Below are 22685 nucleotides of genomic sequence, written 5' to 3'. Positions count from 1 at the left end.
AAGGCACTCATAAACAGCTTTCAGCCACAGCCATCATCACTAAAGTGAGACACACACACAACTCTCTCTCTCTCTCTCTCTCTCTCTCTCTCTCTCTCTCTCTCTCTCTCTCACTCACACACACAGACACACACACACACACGTGCCATCTCAGGCCGGAATGCTAGAGCCTGGTCTTCTTGCAACCATAAATTCTTGTAACAACTACTACCAGCAAAGTAGGATTATAGCCATATGCCACGACCTCGATGAAATTCAATGACATGTTGCTAATGCATCTTTGTCACTGGGAATTCCAGCTTGAGATGCTGGAGTTGGAGGCCACGTGTATGTGAGATGTGCTTGCTTTTGTGTGTGTGTGTGTGTGTGTGTGTGTGGTGTGTGTGTGTGTGTGTGTGTGAGAGAGAGAGAGAGAGAGAGAGAGAGAGAGAGAGAGAGAGTTGTGTGTGTCTCTCTCTTTAGTGATGAAGGCTGTGGCTGGAAGCTGTATGTGAGTGTCTTTTAATCGTGCCTGTCTGCAACTTGACATGTCTTCTTTACAGTAAGTAGCAATCTGTCTTTTCCCACATTGTTGAAGTGAAATTTTAATATACATCATCTTCTAGATGTGGAAATATGACTACCAACTTTCGCTTATGTGACACAACTCCTTCTTGATGTTGAATTTTTTTTCTGTAATTATAGAATAACATCAGAAAAAGTGAGACAATACTGATGGAAAATAACGAAAAATAACCAGATAAAATGGCTCTCACTAGTACACCTCCACAGTGAAGAGGCTAGAAATGAACTTTCAAAATGGCACATTTCAGAAACACTTTGCAAACTTTGGGGTTCATCATTTGTAATGATAATTACATATTAACATGATCTACAGAGGCACATCTGAGCTGTAATCTTATGATAATGCATCATGCAGACTACTGTACCATGTCACTGAACATTCACTACCATTTGTGTCTTGTAAAACATGATGTATGAATGCCTTAATGCATACTTTATTTAAATAGTTCATTCTGTGACACCACCTTTGCCTGAAACTTTTAGTACATGTACTAAAATAATTAATTATTTTAAATAGAATGGATTGTTTCATGCTGCTGGTCTGATGTGGTAGATGGTAAGTAAAATATGTTGATACTAAGAAATGATTCTTATATAGCAAAATACTTTGAGGATATATCTAATTTCAGTCAGTCCTTGTGTGCAATTTCTGTTAGAATATGACAGTGGTACACAAGGACTATTCTAGTTTCTGTAAAATGCTAATACTTTGTATTACCAGTACTGGTACTGAAATTTATGAGTGAACTGCAGACTTTTAGTAATAACTGTGGATACTCTGAAATAAAATAAACAAGCAGACCATACAGTGGACAAGTTCACAAAAAATATAGGCAATTAGTTAGCTACTAAAATTCATTCTTCATGAACATTACCAATATTCTCAACACACACACACACACACACACACACACACACACACACACCTGTTCTCTCTATCTCTCTCTCTCTCTCTCTCTCTCTCTCTCTCTCTCCCCCTCTCTTCTGATGATGTAACTTGCATATGCCTCTCCATATTGCTGAACCACAGCTTTAAGTTGAACAGTGGTCTGAGCTTTTAACAGCAGCAGTACTCCTTGATGAATACTTGCTTTTGAAATGTTAATGAGTTACAGGTGGCTCCTAAATTCCATTAATGAACTTATCAAGGATACAATTAATCTGCATTTATTATTCAACAATCTCATAATGATTGATATCATTACTGGATGAAAAATACATGCATCTGCAGGAAATAAGAACAGTTTCAAGATATTGTTCTCACAAACACAGACACCAGTCCTGCTTAGCTGTCACTAGGATTATGTTAGAAAAACATGAAGGAATGTATAGAAATGCCACTTTCCTTTGTCAGTTATTACTGTCGTCATCAAAATACTAGCTGATCATGGACGTCCCACATATTTTCACTCATGGTTTCTCAGGACTACCAGAGCATAGCAGTTTCTGTCTACTAGTTTCAAACATATAATTCTTTCAAACATGTAATTGGTAGAAATGATGTACATGTACAAACAAACAAATAGTTGTTGTTGTTGTGGTGGTGGTGGTGGTCTTCAGTCCACAGACTGGTTTGGTGCAGCTCTCCATGCTACTCTATCCTGTGCAAGCCTCTTCACATCCAAGTAACTACTGCAAGCTACATCTTTCTGAATCTGCTTAGTGTATTCATCTCTTGGTCTCTCTCTCTACAATTTTTACCCCCCACGCTTCCCTACAATACTAAATTGGTGACCCCTTGATGCCTCAGAATGTGTCCTACCAACTGATCCCTTCTTCTAGTCAAGTTGTGCCACAAATTCCTTTTCTCCCCATGACTATTCAGTACCCTCTCATTAGTTATGTGATCTACCTATCTAAACTTCAGCATTCTTCTCTGACACCACATTTCAAAAGCTTCTATTCTCGTCTTGTCTAAACTGTTTATCATCCATGTTTCACTTACATACTGGCTGCACTCCATACAGATACTTTCAGTACGGGCTTCCTGACATTTCGGACTGTACTCGATGTTAACAAATTTCTCTTCTTCAGAAATGCTTTTCTTACCATTGCCAGTCTACATTTTATATCCTCCCTACTTTTACCATCATCAGTTATTTTGCTTCCCAAATAGCAAAACTCATTTACTACTTTAACTATCTCATTTCCTAATCTAATACCTTTGGCATCACCTGATTTAATTTGACTACATTCCATTATACTTGTTTTGCTTTTATTGATGTTCATCTTATATCCTCCTTTCAAGACACTGTCCATCCTGCTCAGGCCCTTTACTGTCTGAAAGAATTATAATATTATTGGCAAACCTCAAAGTTTTCATTTCTTCTCCATGGATTTTAATTACTATTAAAAATTTTCTTTTGTTTCCTTAACTGCTTGCAATATACAGATTGAATAACATCAGGGGTAGGCTACAACCCTATCTCACTCTGTTCTCAATCACTGCTTCCCTTTCATGCCCATAACTGCCATTTTGTTTATGTACAAATTGTAAATAGCCTTTCGCTTTATATTTTACCCCTGCCACCTTCAGCATTTGAAAGAGAACATTCCAGTCAACATTGTCAAAAGCTTTCTCTAAACCTACAAATGCTAGAGTCTTTCCTTAACCTATCTTCTAAGATAAGTCATAGGGTCAGTATTGCCTCATGTGTTCCAACATTTCTCCTGAATCCAAACTGATCTTCCCTGAGGTTGCCTTCTACCAGTTTTTCCATTCATCCATTTTGCAACCGTGACTTATTAAACAGATAGTTTGGTAATTTTCACACCTATCAACACCTGCTTTCTTTGGGGTTGGAATAATTATATTCTTCTTGCAGTCTGAGGGTATTTTGCCTGTCTCAAACATCTTGCTCACCAAATGGAAGAGTTTGTCATGGCTGGCTAATACGAGGCTATCAGTAGTTCCAGTGGAATGCTGTCCACTCTCAAGGCCTTGTTTTGACTTAGGCCTTTCAGGGCTGTGTCAAATTCTTCACACAGTATCACATCTCCCATTTCATCTTCATTTACGAATGGAGTATGTATATCACACTGACATGTCCCACATCATACAGACCTGCAAAACACTCCTACATAACTCATTTATAATGTTCTAGACACACGCTTGCTAATTGTAAACATTTAAAAATAACTCATAGCACAGCCTACAGACATGCGAACCGCTCGTAAATAATGCAAAACATTTACCTCCAAATAGCCAAACAACTGCTAATTTTCGCAAATAATTTCAGTGCATAGGAAGATGGAAGGAAGAACGAGTGTACTTTATTTATTTGCTACATATCTTCTTCAAACTTTTACTGCTCATAGTTTCGATATGTACGGCTGACATAAGGCAGTTTCTGAACTCCAGTAGTGCACTACACTTGGCAACACAACCACACCCATCAAGATATTCATTCCATTCCAGACCTGTAACTCCTCTACAGATAAATTTGTCCAGTTACACTCCTGGAAATTGAAATAAGAACACCGTGAATTCATTGTCCCAGGAAGGGAAAACTTTATTGACACATTCCTGGGGTCAGATACATCACATGATCACACTGACAGAACCACAGGCACATAGACACAGGCAACAGAGCATGCACAATGTCGGCACTAGTACAGTGTATATCCACCTTTCGCAGCAATGCAGGCTGCTATTCTCCCATGGAGACGATCGTAGAGATGCTGGATGTAGTCCTGTGGAACGGCTTGCCATGCCATTTCCACCTGGTGCCTCAGTTGGACCAGCGTTCGTGCTGGACGTGCAGACCGCGTGAGACGACGCTTCATCCAGTCCCAAACATGCTCAATGGGGGACAGATCCGGAGATCTTGCTGGCCAGGGTAGTTGACTTACACCTTCTAGAGCACGTTGGGTGGCACGGGATACATGCGGACGTGCATTGTCCTGTTGGAACAGCAAGTTCCCTTGCCGGTCTAGGAATGGTAGAACGATGGGTTCGATGACGGTTTGGATGTACCGTGCACTATTCAGTGTCCCCTCGATGATCACCAGTGGTGTACAGCCAGTGTAGGAGATCGCTCCCCACACCATGATGCCGGGTGTTGGCCCTGTGTGCCTCGGTCGTATGCAGTCCTGATTGTGGCGCTCACCTGCACGGCGCCAAACACGCATACGACCATCATTGGCACCAAGGCAGAAGCGAATCTCATCGCTGAAGATGACACATCTCCATTCGTCCCTCCATTCACGCCTGTCGCGACACCACTGGAGGCGGGCTGCACGATGTTGGGGCGTGAGCGGAAGACGGCCTAACCGTGTGCAGGACCGTAGCCCAGCTTCATGGAGACGGTTGCGAATGGTCCTCGCCGATACCCCAGGAGCAACAGTGTCCCTAATTTGCTGGGAAGTGGCGGTGCGGTCCCCTACGGCACTGCGTAGGATCCTACGGTCTTGGCGTGCATCCGTGCGTCGCTGCGGTCCGGTCCCAGGTCGACGGGCATGTGCACCTTCCAGCGACCACTGGCGACAACATCGATGTACTGTGGAGACCTCACGCCCCACGTGTTGAGCAATTCGGCGGTACGTCCACCCGGCCTCCCGCATGCCCACTATACGCCCTCGCTCAAAGTCCGTCAACTGCTCATACGGTTCACATCCACGCTGTCGCGGCATGCTACCAGTGTTAAAAGACTGCGATGGAGCTCCGTATGCCACGGCAAACTGGCTGACACTGACGGCAGCGGTGCACAAATGCTGCACAGCTAGCGCCATTCAACGGCCAACACCGTGGTTCCTGGTGTGTCCACTGTGCCGTGCGTGTGATCATTGCTTATACAGCCCTCTCGCAGTGTCCGGAGCAAGTATGGTGGGTCTGACACACCGGTGTCAATGTGTTCATTTTTCCATTTCCAGGAGTGTATGTTTTCTTCCATTTCCATAAAATTTCTCTCAAGTACATCACCCTTGTATAGACCCTCTATATATTTCTTCCACCTTTCTGCTTCCCTTATTTGCTTAGACTGGTTTTCCATCTGAGCTCTTGACATTCATACAGGTGGTTCTCTTTTCTGCAAAGGTCTCTCTAATTTTCCTGCAGGCAGCATCTATCTTACCCCTAGTGATGCCCGCTTCTACATCCTTACATTTGTCCTAGCCATCCCCACTTAGCCATTTTGAACATCTTGTCGATATCATTTTTGATACTTTTGTATTCCTTTTTGTCTGCTTCATTTACTGAATTTTTATGTTTTCTCCTTTCATCAATTAAATTCAATATATCTTCTGTTACCCAAGGATTTCTACTAGCCCTCGTCTTTTTACCAACTCAATCCTCTGCTGCCTTAACTATTTCATCTCTCAAACCTACCCATTGTTCTTCTATTGTATTTCTTTCCCCTGTTCTTCTCAATTGTTTCCTAATGCTGTCTCTAAAACCCTCTACAACCTCTGGTTCTTTCAGTTTATTCAGGTCCCACCTTCTCAAATTCCTACCTTATTGCAGTTTCTTCCGTTTTAATCTACAGTTCATAACCAATACATTGTGGTCAGAATCCACATCAGCCCCTGGAAATGTCTTACAATTTAAAACCTGGTTCTTAAATCTCTGTCTTATCCTTATATAATCTATCTGAAACTTTCCTGTGTCTCCAGGTGTCTTCCAAGTATACAACTTTCTTTCATGGTTCTTAAACCAAGTGATGGCTGATTAAGTTGTGCCCTGTACAAAATTCCACCAGGCACCTTCCTCTTACATTCCTTACCCAAAGTTCATATTCACTTACAACTTTTCCTTCTCTTCCTTTTCCTACTATTGATTTCCATTCCCCCAGACTATTAAATTTTTGCCTCCCTTAACTATATCAATAATTTCTTTTATCTCACCATACAGTTCTTTAATCTCTTCATCATCTGCAGAAATAGTTGGCATATAAACCTGTACTACTATGGTAGGCCTGGTCTTCATGTCTATCTTGGCTACAATAATGCATTCACTACACTGTTTGTCGTAGCTTACACACGTTCCTATTTTTCTTATTCATTATTAAACCTACTCCCACATCACCCATATTTGATTTTGTATTTATAGCCCAGTATTCACCTGACCAGAAGTCTTGTTCCTCTTGCCACCAATTTTCACTAAATCCCACTATATCTAACTTTAACCTATCCATTTCCCTTTTTAAATTTTCTAACCTACCTGCCCAAATAAGGGATCTGACATTCCACACTTCAATCTGTAGAGTGCCAGTTTTGTTTCTCCTGATAATGACGTCCTCCTGATTAGTCCCCTGTGCAGAGATGCAAATGGGGGACTATTTTACCTCCAGAATATTTTACCCAAGAGGACACCACCATCATTTAACCACACAGTAAAGCTGCATGCCCTTGGGAAAATCCAGGATGGAATGTAACAATAAGAGAGAGGAAAGTTGCTACTCACCATATAGCAGAGATGCTGAGTCACGATAGCCGCAATAAAAAGATTCACACAATCACAGCTTTCGACCATTAAGGCCTTCGTCAGCAGTAGATACACATACACACATGCGCACACACACACACTCACACAAGTGCAACTTGCACACACATCTGCAGTCTCAGAGAGCTGAAACTACACTGTGAGCAGCAGCACCAGTGCATGATGGGAGTGGCGACTGGGTGGGGGTAAGGAGGAGGCTGTGGTGGGGAGGGGGAGGGATAGTATGGTGGGAGTGGCGGACAGTGAAGTGTTGTAGTTTAGACGGAGGGTAGGAGAGTAGGTGCAGGGGGGGGGGGGGGGTAAGTAGCAGAAAAGAGAGATATAAAAATAAAAGAAATTAAAAGACTGGGTGTGACGGAGAAACGACGGCTGTGTAGTGCTGGAATTGGAACAGGAAGGGGGCTGGATGGGTGAGGACAGTGACTAATGAAGGTTGAGGCCAGGATGGTTACGGGAATGTTGGATGTATTACAGGGAAAGTTCCCAGCTGTGCAATCCAGAAAAGCTGATGTTGGTGGGAAGGATCCATATGGCACAGGCTATGAAGCAGTCATTGAGATGAGGGGTATTATGTTTGGCAGCGTGTTCAGCTACAGGGTGGTCCACTTGTTTTTTGGCCACAGTTTGTCGGTGGCCATTCATGCGGACAGACAGCTTTTTGGTTGTCATGCCTACATAGAATGCAGCACAGTGGTTGCAGTTTAGCTTGTAGATCACTTGACTGGTTTCACAGGTAGTCCTGCCTTTGTTGTGATAGGTAATGTTTGTGACCAGACTGGAGTAGGTGGTGGTAGGAGGATGTATCCTTACCCCCTTCCCCCTCCGCACCTTCTCTCTTAGCCTCCGTCTAAACTGCAACACTTTACTGTCTGCCACTCCCACCATACTATCCCTCCCCCTCCCCCTCCCCACCCCAGCCTCCTCCTTACCCACACCCAGTCACCATTTCCATCATGCACTGGTGCTGCTGCTCACAGTGTAGTTTCAGCTCTCTGAGACTGCAGATGTGTGTGCAAGTTGCACTTGCATGAGTGTGTTTGTGCATGTATGTATGTTTGTCTACTCTGACAAAGGCCTTAATGGCAGAAAGCTATGATTGTGTGAATCTTTTTATTGTGCCTATCGTGACTCAGCATCTCTGCTATAAAATTGGATGATTTATTCATAAGGAAGAGATTCACAAACTGAGCAAATTAACAATGTGATTTTCCACCTCTCCCCATTATGCAAGCAGTTATTTGGCTTAGCCATGATTGATAAGGTTCTTGGTCACCCTCATGATAGAAATTGCACCAAATTCTGTCAAATTGGCATGGTAGATCAACAAAATGCTCCAAACATTCTTAGTTTTGGAGAGATCTGGCGATCCTATTGGTCAAGGTACGTTTAGGCAAGCATAAAAACAAGCAGTAGAAACACTCTGCAGGTGCGGGTGGCATTATCTTGCTGAAATTTAAGCCCAGGATGGACTGCCTTGAAGGGCATCAAAGTGGGTTTAGAATATTGTTGACATACCATTGTGCTGTAAAGGTGTTGTGGATGACAACTAAAGGAGTCCTGATGCGAAAAGAAATGGCACCCCAGACCATCCCTCCTGTTTGTTGGGTCGTATGGTATCCCACCTTTGTTTAGGTTGTCTTCAGGGATGTCTTTGCTGGTATTGGGGCCCAATTCAAATTGGGACTCATCACTAAACAAAATTCTACTCCAGTCAATAAGATTTCAGGACAAAGAAGTGTCTGCAGACACCCCAGACAGCGGTGGAATACCAACCTGACTGCCACTCGCCAAAAGGCCTGACAAACAGGAGTAACGGTATGGGGTGCTATTTCTTTTAATAGCAGGAATTCTTTGGCTGTTATCTGCAACACCTTTACAGCACAGCGGTACATCAATGATATTGTATGTCCTGTTTTGTTGCCCTTCATGGCAAGCCATCCTATGCTTATATTTCAGCAAGATAATTTCCACCCACACATGGTGAGAGTTTCTACTGCTTGTCTTCATGCTTGCCAGATCTGATTTTGGCCAGCAAGGCTGCTGAAGCTCTCCCCAATTGAGAACATCTGGAGCATTGTGGGCAGGACCCTCCAGCCAGCTTGGGATTTTGATGATCTAATGAGTCAGTAGGACAGAATTTGGCGTGACATCCCTCATGAGGGCAACCAACAAACTTAGCAATCAGTACCAAGCCGAATAGCTGCCTGTCTAAGTGCTTGAGGTGGACCAAGACATTATTGACTTGCTCAATTTGTGAAGCTCTTTCTCTCGAATAAATCATCCAGTTTTTAATTGAACACTTCTTTCGTGGTGTATCCCTTTTTTTTTTTTTTTTTTTTTTTGAGTGTACGTACAATGAACTGCACATAACCACTGAAGGCAGATCTCCGTAGCTTGATTGTTACTATTGTGGTCTTCAGTGCGAAGACTGGATGGTGAAACTCTCTGCGGAAGCATCTTTATCTCTGCATAACTTCTGTGTCAATCTACATCTGCTAGAGCCTGATGATGATGTTTGGTTTGTGGGGCGCTCAACTGCGTGGTTATCAGCGCCCGACCGCTAGAGCCTGTTTACAGTACTCAAGTGTTGGTCTTCTTCTACAATGTTTACTCCACACTGCAATCCCCCCCCCCCCTTCCCCACCTGCCACACATACACACACACACAAACACCAACACACGCTTTCATCCATAACCAAAATGACATTTCCTTCATGGCTCATGGTGTGACATATCAAGTGATCCCTTCCTTTAGTCTTGTTTTCTTCCCAATTAGATTCAGTACCCCTTGATTAGCTATCCAGTCTGCCTATACAATCTTCCAATTCTTCTGTAGTACCTCATTACAAAGCTTCTATTCCATTCTTGTTTATTTACATTAAACATCAACAAATTTTTCTTTTTCAGAAACACTTTTCTTGTTATGGCTCATTTGCATTTTATATCATCTTTATATCTACTATCATCAGTTATTTTGCTATCCAAGTAGTAACATCCATCTTTCCATGTTTTGCTTTCCATCCTGTTTAACTGCTCTTCTATGCCCTTTGCCATCTTTGAAAGAATTACAGTATCATTGGCAAACCTTAAACATTTTATTTCTTCTATCCCTTCCTTTTCAAATTTCGCCTTGGTTTTTTCGCTGTTTGCCCAAGTGTACAGAGTGATTGGAGATAGGCTATAACTCTGTCTGACTCCCTACTCAACTACTGCATCCGTATCATGTCCTTTGACTCTTGTAACTGCAGCCTGGCTTCTGTATAAGTTGTAGATACCCTTATCTGTTTTTATGTCTGATACCTTTAGAATTTCAAAGAGTATATTCTAGTCAACATTGTCAAAAGCTTTCTCTAAATCTAAACATGGGTTTGCCTTTATTTAACCTGTCTTCTAAGATACGTTGTAGGGTCAGTATGACCTTGCTGTACCTACATTTATGATCTTCCCCGATGATGGCTTTTATCAGTCATTCCATCCTTCTGTTAATATTTGATTATAATAATGTACAATAATCACTTATTAAACTGATGGTTCAATAATATTCATAACTGTCAGTGCTTGATTGTTAACAAACTGTTCTGTTTATGCAGTAAGGTCTTTCCCTCATCTGCGCTACATTTTATTGCCATTTATCATGTATATCTCTTTACGCTACTACACACACATATTTAATAGCACTGATAAATGAGATTAAGCTTGAGCAGTGATGTGTTCGCTGATGTGCAATTCAGTGTTGAAACTGTTGTCAATGTAATTATAGCAAAAAATTGATAAAGGCAGTTTCTTCTGCAGGCATGTTTAGAGGTTTATTTACTGGTCATTAGCTGACTGCAATTTAACCTCAATGACAGTAATCATGTACATCAACTAACTTGAATAATTTATGAAGGAATTCAATCTGCTGCACAACAATTGCTGCTCCTTTGTAACTAAGCATCACAAAGAACAACAATGCATTTCAAGTTGCTTCGACAATGACAGTTGTATTTTTAAATATCTAAATGGCCTATAATAACATTAATTACTTTTGGGTTAAAGGAGGCCACTGACCAAAAAGCAGAATGGTTGAGTCGTTGATAGGCACACATAAAAGAAAAGAGACTTGCTAGTTTTTGGAGTAATCATTTTTTGAGCTACAGTAAAATACACACATGGAGTGCATGAGTATTCGCCCCTCCCCACACTCCCCCCCCCCCCCCCCCCCCCCCAAACACACACACAAATGCCTATCCCCCTCTACGGTGCCTGCTGAAAGAACACCGCCATGCCGCATTTCGGCAGATGGACTGGTTGTGATGGAGGTATTGTTGGGTGGGGTAGGTAGAGGAAGAGGAGGCAGGAGGCAAGGAGGGGGATTGGGAATGGGTGGATAGTGGTTCAGAGGTACGCAGTTGGTTTGCCACCCAGGAATGTGGGAGGGAGAGGAGGGAGGTAGACAGGCTACACATATGATATGCAGTTACCGGAGCCGGTAGGGAGCACTGTATGCTAAATGTGATGTGACTGGAAAAGGTTTATAGGATGGAGGAAGGGGAAAGTGCTGGATGGACGGTGTGTTGCCAGTTGGTTACCAGGGATTGACGCCAGTATAATTACAGGAGCAAAGGATGTTTTGTGAGGATAACTTCCATCTGTGTAGTTCAAAGAAGCTGGTGGTGGAGCAAAACATCCAGATGGTGCAGGTTGTGAAGCAGCCATTGAAACTGAGCATGTTGTGCTCAGCTGCATGTTGTGTTAACGATCACCAACTCAGTTCTTGGCAACAATTTGGCAGTGGCCATTCAGCCTGGTGGGCTACTGGCTGGTAGTCATACTGGCCTAAAAGACTGTGCACTGTTTGCAGCAGAGATGGTACATGACAGCTGCTTTCACAGATGGCCCAGCCTCTAAGGGTATGATAACCCTGTGAAAAGGCTGGAGTAGGAGATTCTGGGTGAGTGGATTAGACAGTCCTTGCACCTTAGTCTGCCACAAGGATATGATTCCTGTGGCAAGCAGTTGGGAGTCAGAGTGGCATATGGGTGGACTAGGATGTTGTGTAGGTTGGGTGGGCAAAGGAACGCCACTTTAGGAGGGACTGGAAGGACCTTGGTTAAGTTGAACATCATTTCAGAGCAGCATAAGAGATAATGAAAGCCCTGGTGAAGAATATGGTTCAATTGCTCCAATCCGGGGTGACACTGGGTGATACTACAGCACCGTGCCTCCCACTTCCTTCGCCGACTTTCTACCATCCCCATCCCTTTACCTCCTGGATCCCTACTTGTCACTGTTGATGCCACCTCCCTATACACCAGCATCCCTCATGCTGATGGCCTTGCCACTATTGAACACTTACTCTCCCAATGTCCTTCAGACTCAAACTCACCACCTCCTTCCTTATACACCTTACCAACTATATCCAAACCCCTAACTTCTTTTCTTTTGAAGAGAAGGCATATAAACAAATTAGTGACACAGCTATGGGCACTCAGATGGCACCTTCCCATGCCAACCTGTTTATGGGTTGTCTGAAGGGAACCTCCGTAGCCTCCCAAAATTCCCAACCCCTAGTATGGTTTATAGTCACTGATGATATCTTCATGATGTGGACTCAGGGCCAAGTCACCCTACTTACATTTCTTCACAACCTCAACATCTCTCCCATCTGCTCCACCTGCTCCTCTTCTACCCAATGCATCACCTTCCTGGACATTGACCTTCACCTCTCTGATGGCTCCACCCACACCTTTGTCCACATTAAACCCACTACTCATCAACAGTACCAACATTTTGACAGATGCCTCCTTTCTTTACCCAAAAATCCCTCACATGCAGCCTTGCCACTCATGGGCAACATATTTACAGTGATGGGATTCCCTGCTCAATATGCTGAAGACCTCACTAAGGCCATCACAAACAGCCAATACACCCCAAATCTAGTCCACAAATGCCTTATCCCCCACCACATGCAAGAATCAGTTACAAAGGAGCATTCCCCACTGGTCACCCAATATCACCCTGGAACGGAACAACTGAACCATATCCTTTGTCAAGGCTATCATTCTCTCTCAACCTGCTCTCAAATGATGGACATCCTACCCAAGATCCTTCTCATCTTTCCCACCCAATTTACACAACATTCTACTCCATCTCTATGCCATGTTAATCCCCAATCCCTTGTCACAGGGATCATAATCCCGTGGCTGACCAAGGTGTGTGACCTGCCATATCCACCACTCAGCACCTCTTACTCCAGCCCTGTCACAGGCTTATTCTACCACGTCACAGGCCAGGCCACCTGTAAAAGCAGCCATGTCAAATACCAACTCTGCTGCAAACCCTTTTATGTCAGTATGACTACCAACCAGCTTTCCACCATGATGAATGGCCACCACCAAATTGTGGCCAAGAACCTAGTTGACCAATCAGTGGCACAACATGCAGCTGAGCACACCATGCACAGTTTTAATGGCTGCTTCACAACCTGGGCCATCTGGATCCTTTGCTCAATCACCATCTTCTCTGAACTACACAGATGGAAGTTATCCTTACAACACATCCTCCACTCATGTAATCATTCTGGCCTCAATCTCAGATAACCCATAATCCCTGCACCCTCCATCCAACTGTTTCCCCTACCTTTGTCCTGTCACACCTGTGTTACTTACAGGGTGCACTGCCCTTCACCAGCCTATACAATTGTGCATTAAATGCATAGCCCACATACCTGCCACCCCTCCCTGCATTCCTAGCTGGCAAAGCAAGTGTCTCCCTCTAAGCCACTAGCCACACCCCCCTAGTCCCTCTCCCTGCTTCCTGTCTCTAACACCCACTATGCATCCCACCTGACACTACCCCAAAATAACTAGTCCACCTGCTGAGAAACATAGCACTGGCACTGTTAGTATAGCTGGCAACAAATAGAGACTGAGGTGTGTGCTTTTTCTGTATTTTACTCTAGCTCATCAAAGGATTACTCTGAAAGCTAAAATCTGTGTGTGTGTGTGTGTGTGTGTGTGTGAGCCTATCAACAACTCAATGCTTCTGCTTTTCAGTGTATGGTCTCCTTGTATTCAAAAGTATTTACATTCTACAATAACTTTCCTACAGCATCAATGTATTGGTGTCTACATCTACATCTACATCTACATCTACATCCATACTCCGCAAGCCACCTGACGGTGTGTGGCGGAGGGTACCCTGAGTACCTCTATCAGTTCTCCCTTCTATTCCAGTCTCGTATTGTTCGTGGAAAGAAGGATTGTCGGTATGCTTCTGTGTGGGTTCTAATCTCTCTGATTTTTTCCTCATGGTCTCTTCGCGAGATATACGTAGGAGGGAGCAATATACTGCTTGACTCTTCGGTGAAGGTATGTTCTCAAAACTTTATCAAAAGCCCGTACCGAGCTACTGAGCGTCTCTCCTGCAGAGTGTTCCACTGGAGTTTATCCATCATCTCTGTAACACTTTCGTGATTACTAAATGATCCTGTAACTAAGTGCGCTGCTCTCCGTTGGATCTTCTCTATCTCTTCTATCAACCCTATGTGGTACGGATCCCACACTGCTGAGCAGTATTCAAGCAGTGGGCGAACAAGTGTACTGTAACCTACTTCCTTTGTTTTCAGATTGCATTTCCTTAGGATTCTCCCAATGAATCTCAGTGTGGCATCTGCTTTACTGACGATCAACTTTATATGATCATTCCATTTTAAATCACTCCTAATGCGTACTCCCAGATAATTTATGGAATTAACTGCTTCCAGTTGCTGACCTGCTATTTTGTAGCTAAATGATAAGGGATCTTTATTTCTATGTATTTGCAGCACATTACACTTGTCTACATTGAGATTCAATTGCCATTCCCTGCACCATGCTTCAATTCGCTGCAGATCCTCCTGCATTTCAGTACAATTTCCTTTGTTACAACCTCTCGATACACCACAGCATTGTCTGCAAAAAGCCTCAGTGAACTTCCGATGTCATCCACAAGGTCATTTATGTATATTGTGAATAGCAACGGTCCTATGACACTACCCCGTGGCACACCTGAAATCACTCTTACTTCGGAAGACTTCTCTCCATTGAGAATGACATGCTGCGTTCTGTTATCTAGGAACTCTTCAATCCAATCACACAATTGGTCTGATAGTCCATATGCTCTTACTCTGTTCATTAAACGACTGTGGGGAACTGTATCGAACACCTTGCGGAAGTCAAGAAACACAGCATCTACCTGTGTACCCGTGTCTATGGCCCTTTGAGTCTCATGGACAAATAGCGTGAGCTGGGTTTCACACGACCGTCTTTTTTGAAACCCATTCTGATTCCTACAGAGTAGATATCTAGTCTCCAGAAAAGTCATTATACTCGAACATAATACGTGTTCCAAAATTCTACAACTGATCGACATTAGAGATATAGGTCTATAGTTCTACACATCTGTTCGACGTCCCTTCTTGAAAACGGGGATGACCCGTGCCCTTTTCCAAACCTTTGGAATGCTACGCTCTTCTAGAGACCTATGGTACACCGCTGCAGGAAGGGGGGCAAGTTCCTTCATGTACTCTGTGTAAAATCGAACTGGTATCCCATCACGTCCAGTGGCCTTTCCTCTTTTGAGCGATTTTAATTGTTTCTCTATCCCTCTATCCCCTGATATCTACCATTTTGTCATCTGTGCGACAATCTAGAGAAGGAACTACAGTGCAATCTTCCTCTGTGAAACAGCTTTGGAAAAAGACATCTAGTATTTCGGCCTTTAGTCTGTCATCCTCTGTTTCAGTACCATTTTGGTCACAGAGAGTCTGGACATTTTGTTTTGATCCACCTACCGCTTTGATATAAGACCAAAATTTCTTAGGATTTTCTGCCAAGTCAGTACATAGAACTTTACTTTCGAATTCATTGAACGCCTCTCGCATAGCCCTCCTCACACTACATTTCACTTCACGTAATTTTTGTTTGTCTGCAAGGCTTTGGCTACGTTTATGTTTGCTGTGAAGTTCCCTTTGCTTCCGCAGCAGTTTTCTAACTCAGTTGTTGTACCACGGTGGCTCTTTTCCATCTCTTACGATCTTTCTTTTCACTGAAATTCCCAACAAAAAAATAATTACATATGAGGTCTGTAAGAAAAGCATCTGACTTTTGGCCAGGAGGGAAAAAAACCTGGTTTACCTGGAGTGCTGGACACCTAATCACCCCCTTCAGGCTCCACAAACTGCTCCCAGCAAGTGCCACCACTATTGCAAGCATGCTGAAAAATCCTCTTTTGGAATAGAGTTTAGGTCACTGTCATTGCTGCCTTAATGTCCTCTCATCTGGAATTGCTTTCCTTTCAATGGCTTCTTGAGGTTGGGAACAGCCAGAAGTTGCAGGGGGCCATATCAGGAGTCAGGAGAGTAAGGAGCCTGTTGACACACAGGAATCTGGTTTTTTTGTCAAAAAAAGTCTTAATCAAGTGTGAGGAATGTGCTGGAGCACTGTTTTGATGGAGGCGCATCATTTTTCTGTTGACTGCAAGTCTGGTCTCCTTCACCAGACTGCATCAGGTAGGCAATGGAGGACATCCTGGTATTATTCTTTGGTAATTGACTCTGTGGTGCATACTCATGGTATATCACACCACAGGAGTCAAAGAAAGCAGTCAGGATCACTTTGACATTGCTGTGCACTTGGAAGGCCTTTTTGGTCTTGACGATGAGGAATGCTTCCACTGTGGCAACTGGTATTTGGTTTCCGAGTTGTACCTGTATGCCCAGGGCTTGTCGCCAATGATTATGGTGTTCACGAAGTCAGGGTCACTGTTTGTGGAGTCCATCATGCCCTGTGAGACTTCAACATGAAGCTGCGTTTGCTCCACTGTCAGCAGCTTTGGCATGAATTTCGACGACACTCCCTTCATGGCCAAATCTTGAGACACAATGGAATGTACTGAAAAAGTGCTGATGCCCACCTCTTCTGCAATTTATCTCATAGTTACATGACTGTCTCACATCACTACAGTGTTCACTTCGGCAATGACTTGGTCATTTCGGCATCTTGATGGCCAAACAGAGCATGGCTCACTCTCCACTTGATTTACAGCCATCTGTAAACTGCTTGTACCACTCCTTAATCTGTGTGATGCCCATAGATCATCATTGAAAGCAATCTGAATCTTCCAAATGGTTTCCATTTGACTGGCACCCAGTTTCAGGCAAAATTTGATGCAGTAGCACTGCTCCAGTCATTCTGTCATTTCCCTTGCAATGGTCTCACTCAACTGCTGCTTGCCAACAACTGACACAGCCAACAGTTGGGAAAAAAATAGTGCATGCGGATGAAGGTTACGGTAGGCTCATGCAGGCATGCTACATTTAAATCAATCAGGTGTTTGCAAAAGAAAAATAATGTTGGATACTTTTCTAACAGACCTTGTATAGTACTCAATTCCGCATTACACAGATGTGTCCAAATACTTTTGATCAAGGATTATTTTCTAACACACCCCACATAACCACCCACATAAAAAAAAAACACAGTTAGATTATGAAACCAGACTGTTGCTTAACTAAAACTGTTCTTCAGTCTTGTTTGGGCACTCAGGTGAAAAATACACAATTCAACACTACTGTCCAATTAGTGTGTTTGTTCTCAATGCTCAGTGTTGTATCATTTCATTATTTAAAAAAATCCTCTGTATTTCTTCTCAGGAAGTTTCCATGTACTCAAAAGGAGCCATGCTCCAGACAGGACAATAATTAAAATTTTTAATTTTACTTTTTACTTGTGTGGCGTACTGACATTGGTGAGGTATATAGATGCCTAATTTCCTAACAAAGATAAAAGAATTTGTGTTTAAGCATACTCTATTTACATATCTTGCGCCAGTTGTTGCAAAAGCCACAATATTCATGCATGGTTTGTATCCTTTTCCGCTCTGAGATTCCCATGGTTTGCTTTCTGCTCTGGTGATTTGTTTATGGTTGTGAATGAAATATTGATAGATAAAAATTTATTTTTCAAATTTCAACCTACACAGCGATCGCAAAATTGCATTTCAATACATACCACATTGCCTTTTTCCATTTTTAAATAATGCATTCTTTGGAATAACCACAGTAACAATGAACTTGGAATTTTTTTATTTAAAATAATGAGACTGAAGCTGTTTCCAATATTCATGATGATTCAAAATATCCTTTTGTTGTAAAGTATCAAAGGTTTTGGTGTACTAGTCACATGATAAATAGAACTCAGTATAGACATTCATTTTATACTGTGCAAAATATTATATTCATTAAATCTTACTAATTCAGAGGAAGTGTTACCGCTTGACAATAAACTGAATGGTGACAGCATTAATAATACAGTTTTATTAGCAATATAATTTCAAAATTGCAAATAATATTATCTTGCGTAGAAGTTTATCTAATGATCTGTTTCTGCTAGGCGTTCAGTGGACAACTGATTTAAAGCCACTCCGAACGAACTGGATTAAAGAGTATCTTACAACTGCTCCATATCTCATCCTTGTATTTAAGCAACTCTATAGCTTAAAGGAAGATGGAACAAAAGTCATACATTATTACAACGAGATGAGTGTTGCAATGGCAGCAGGAATACTCATCACAGCTGTACATGTAAGTATTAACAATTAATGACTTATTGCACTCTTTCTCTCTCTCTAAATACGCACACAGTTAGTGTGTTTTGAAGAGATATGCATCTTCAAAATTATTGTGATCATCTGGGAAGAATTAAATGTTAAAAAACATTCTGGTCAATGACTGGCTTTAACATTCTCCAGATTGTGTTATAGATATACAAAGTTGATAATTTTGTTTTGAAAACCATATTTCTTATGGACAGTTTTGATCCTCTTCTTGCCTTAAACGATAAAACAGATAACCAGTTCTGGAAATGCATATAATGTAATTTCATGATGAAAGTGATATGGGTGCAACAATTGTCAGTATTATATTTATTATACACCAGTATACCAACATTTGTGATTTTTACATAATAATCATGGTTATTTAGCATCAAACTTAACACTGAGTGTGACACATAACATCTGTATTCTGCAAGTCACCATAGTGTGTGATGCGGGATACATCTTATTTCAGTATTATTTTTCTCTTTTTCTATTCCATTTGCAGATTGCACATAGATAGACAGCCTGATGATACCCCTCTGTATGAGCCTCAATGTCTCTCATTTTAGAGCCATCATTATTACAGGAGATGTATGCTGAAGGAAGGAACATGTTTCTCGACTTGGTATGGAATGTGAAATCTCAGGATTTTGCGAGCAAGGCGCTCTGTAATTGATGATTACTTTCTTGTACCATTACTCATTGCTACTGAATGATGGTGTGTCCTCCTCACTCCTTAGTACTCTCCACAGCTTCTTCTTATCTAGCACATGGCCTACAAATCATCTGAATTTGTGCCCAAGATTTTCCATATTATCTTTGCCAGAGCTGAATGTTTGCTGGTGACTGCTCAAGTAGTTTCTAATTATTTTCCTATTACAGCTGTTAAACAGAAATATCTTCCTACTTTTATTAACTTTTTGTCCAATACCACTGATCAACAATGTTGCAATAGCCTTGAAGGTCATAGAGTATTACATCTATGTTCCCCAAATCAAAATGTTTTGGGCCTGCTTGTTGCCAGCAGATACAATGCGTGTCCCTCTTGGATGCTCTGTTTTACTGATTGCTCTAAATAATTTTTGCAAAATATATTTATTACAGTGTTTCACAATTATTTGCACTTGCCTTCAATTCTAAAAGCATGTGTGTGTACAAGTCTATAGCTGGCAGACTGACCTACCCCATTTCTCACCCATCAATTTAGCAAATCGTCAATAGCATCATCCAACAATGTAGAGTTACAGATTTACCATATTTTGTTCATGCAAAGAGCAGGAGCATGTTTTATCACCCAGGACAGCATTAACGATGACTGATTATGGATGTCTCTCTGAAAATCATCCTGGAACAGCTGTTTCTGTTCAGTGGGCACAAGACAGTTTATGGACCTGTGTATGGGGAGAAAAGTGTTTGTTTCTCTGCAGCACACATTTTTAACAAGGTCCCACAAGTACTAGAAGTAACAAAATGCTTATTTTCTAGTCAAAGCTCATCACTTCTTCTCTATAGGAGTAATATATGTCCACTTAATTTTGATTGTTCTCAATATAGCTTACTAAAACAAATGAAATTAAGAAATAATTCTTGTATTGAGGACTCAGAATTGTTACTTGGTCCACTCATCCTGATTTGGTGTTTCCACCATTTACTCAAGTTATTTCAGATGAATGATATATTTATTTGTACCAATAGGCAATGACTTCACCTTTCTGTGCCCATTATTAGTAGTTTGACATTAACAATGTGTACAAACACATTCTTACTGTGCACAAAAATGGAGATAAACATGAATACAAATTTCACTTGATTACCTGTAGGTTTCTCTCATATCATGCTTATAGTAATGATTTATAATACCTTATTTCAGTATGCTGGGCTTGTATCACTCACTAGCACACCACTCAACTGTGGACCAGCACTACGTAAACTGTTGGGACGGCCAGCAAATGAGAAACTTACTCTGTTGCTGCCAGTTGGATACCCTGCAGATGATGCTACTGTACCTGATCTCAAACGCAAGCCACTAGAAGATATACTGATTGAAATATAGGACACTAAGTATTTCTGTGAGCTACTATTTAGCTTACAAGGACACTGCCACAATAAAGTGCATTTTTTTTTGTTTACTTTTCTAGATTTATGAATACTTGTCATACATTAACAATTTTGTGTATCATTTATTGCACAATTCTTGTGTGGATTTGTACCATAAATACAGAAAACTTGTAACCTGTGTTCACCATCTTCAAATATGAAATTCATTTACCTTACCTTTTCAAAACTACATACAAATGACTCAGTCATGCGCTAAATGCTACAGCAGTATGGCACAGATACAGGCATTGCTTCATCACACTCAGTGTTTATCGTCCTGATTTACTCTCACACACACAGGCCACAAAGAGATGGACATATGTGTGGCGACATAAAAGAGAGCAAATGGAAGAATGATGTAAGTATTGTAACAAATGTTACTTTTGTATCTTTCAGGAAGAAAAACGCAGCTACTCATTGGTTAAACTGTACCTTCACAGTAATTTGCAGTTCTCATTTTAAGACACCCCACTTTCTGAGACAATAATCAATGCATTTGAACACTGTGAGACACTGTGGAGTGTATGCAAAGCCGTTCAAACTAAAGAGGCACATTGTCTTCAGGTGACTGCGAGACTATGCTGACCTGTACACTCTGGCACTATAAAAACTCGTCTTCAAACTAAAGAGGCACATTGTCTTCAGGTGACTGTGAGACTATGCTGACCTGTACACTCTGCCATTATAAAAACTCGTCAGCAGTTAAAATGGGGATGCGACTGATCATCCTTCCTATAGTACAGATCTGGCTGGCGTCACATGACGTTCATCATTTTTAAGAATTGGGTGGACAATGTTTCACCTCAGAGGAGAAACTGCAGAGAACCACAACAACATACCAAATGTATCAAATACAGTGTAGACAAGACTCTTGATCCTGCGTGTGTGGTACTGACATGTGACGGTTCCTGTTCTTGTCAGTGTTGAGCAGAGATATTAGATGTGGTGAAAACAGTGGAGTGGAGCCACTCAGTGCCATTAGTCATCACCATGACGTGCTTAGAGTTATCTCCACAGTGCATTGCACTATTATTATTAAGTTTATCTCTTGGTAAGGTGTAAAGCCAGGTGAAATCCTCAGGAGATTTCCTAAACAGTTCAAAGAAGCAGCTCATTCAAGGTGTTTACTTGGCACAACAATCTGTGGAGGATCATAGCACTTGAGACTAAGAGCTATCACAGCTGAATGTGAACCAGCATAGCAAACAACAACATTAGCCTTGTTCAACAACTTCTTGAGGGCGACAGGTGTCTCACGGCTGCCGAGATTGCAGGTGAGGTCAATGTAAGTCATGCCAAAACTTTTGCAATTAATCACACCTGCATCTGCATGACTAGTTTGCAATTAACACTTAAGTGCTTGGCAAAGGGATCAATGAACAATGCCCAAACAACTGATTTACTGATACACTTTTGAATAGTGCAGTGGAAAAAAGAAGGCTAAAATTTTTCCGTGCATGCTCTGATTTTATAACAATGATCATTTGCCCTATATACGTGGGATTCAACAAAATATTTCGGCAACTGGAATCAAAAGTTGGTGACTGAAATTTTGTGAAAAGATCTGGCTGCAATGAAAAGCACCTTTGTTCCTGTTTTAATGATTTCTATCCCAATTTGCATATCATATCTGTAACGCTTGCTCTCGTGTTTCATGATAATACAAAAGTAGCTGCCATTCTTTGAATTTTCTTGATGTTGTTCATCAATTCTGTCATGTAAGGATTCCATATTGTGCAGCAGTACTCCAGAAAAGGACAAAAAGCATAGTGAAGGCAATCTTTTTAACAGATTTGTCGCATTATGTAAGTGTTCTGCCAATAAAACGCAGTCTTTGGTTCACCCACATCATTTTCCAAGAGATTGTTCCTATTCACATTGTTTGTAATTATTATCTCCAGGAATTTAGTTTAATTCACAGTCTTTAGATGTAGATAAGTTATGGTGTAACCAAAATTTAACAGAC

General features: G+C 41.7%; 1 protein-coding gene across 2 annotated transcripts in view; it reads left to right on the top strand.

Annotated features, from left to right (window-relative positions):
• The window catches only part of LOC126148312 (iodotyrosine deiodinase), a 112523-nt gene extending 91669 nt beyond the window's left edge, over window positions 1-20854 (top strand). The window contains exons 4-6 of one of the 2 annotated variants that reach the window (XM_049915750.1): window positions 1082-1120; window positions 18418-18608; window positions 20493-20854. In XM_049915750.1, coding sequence (XP_049771707.1) covers window positions 1082-1120; window positions 18418-18608; window positions 20493-20675 — 413 coding nt within the window. In that variant the 3' untranslated portion in view covers window positions 20676-20854. The remainder of the gene's footprint in view (window positions 1-1081; window positions 1121-18417; window positions 18609-20492) is intronic. The other variant, XM_049915751.1, reaches the window with a different exon arrangement.
• The last annotated feature ends 1831 nt before the right edge of the window (window positions 20855-22685 follow it).

The sequence above is a fragment of the Schistocerca cancellata genome, chromosome 2 (assembly GCF_023864275.1).
Source record: "Schistocerca cancellata isolate TAMUIC-IGC-003103 chromosome 2, iqSchCanc2.1, whole genome shotgun sequence".
Classification (NCBI taxonomy): Eukaryota; Metazoa; Arthropoda; class Insecta; order Orthoptera; family Acrididae; genus Schistocerca; species Schistocerca cancellata.
Note: the sequence above shows the minus strand (reverse complement) of the source record. Positions and strands in the feature narration are given on the sequence as shown.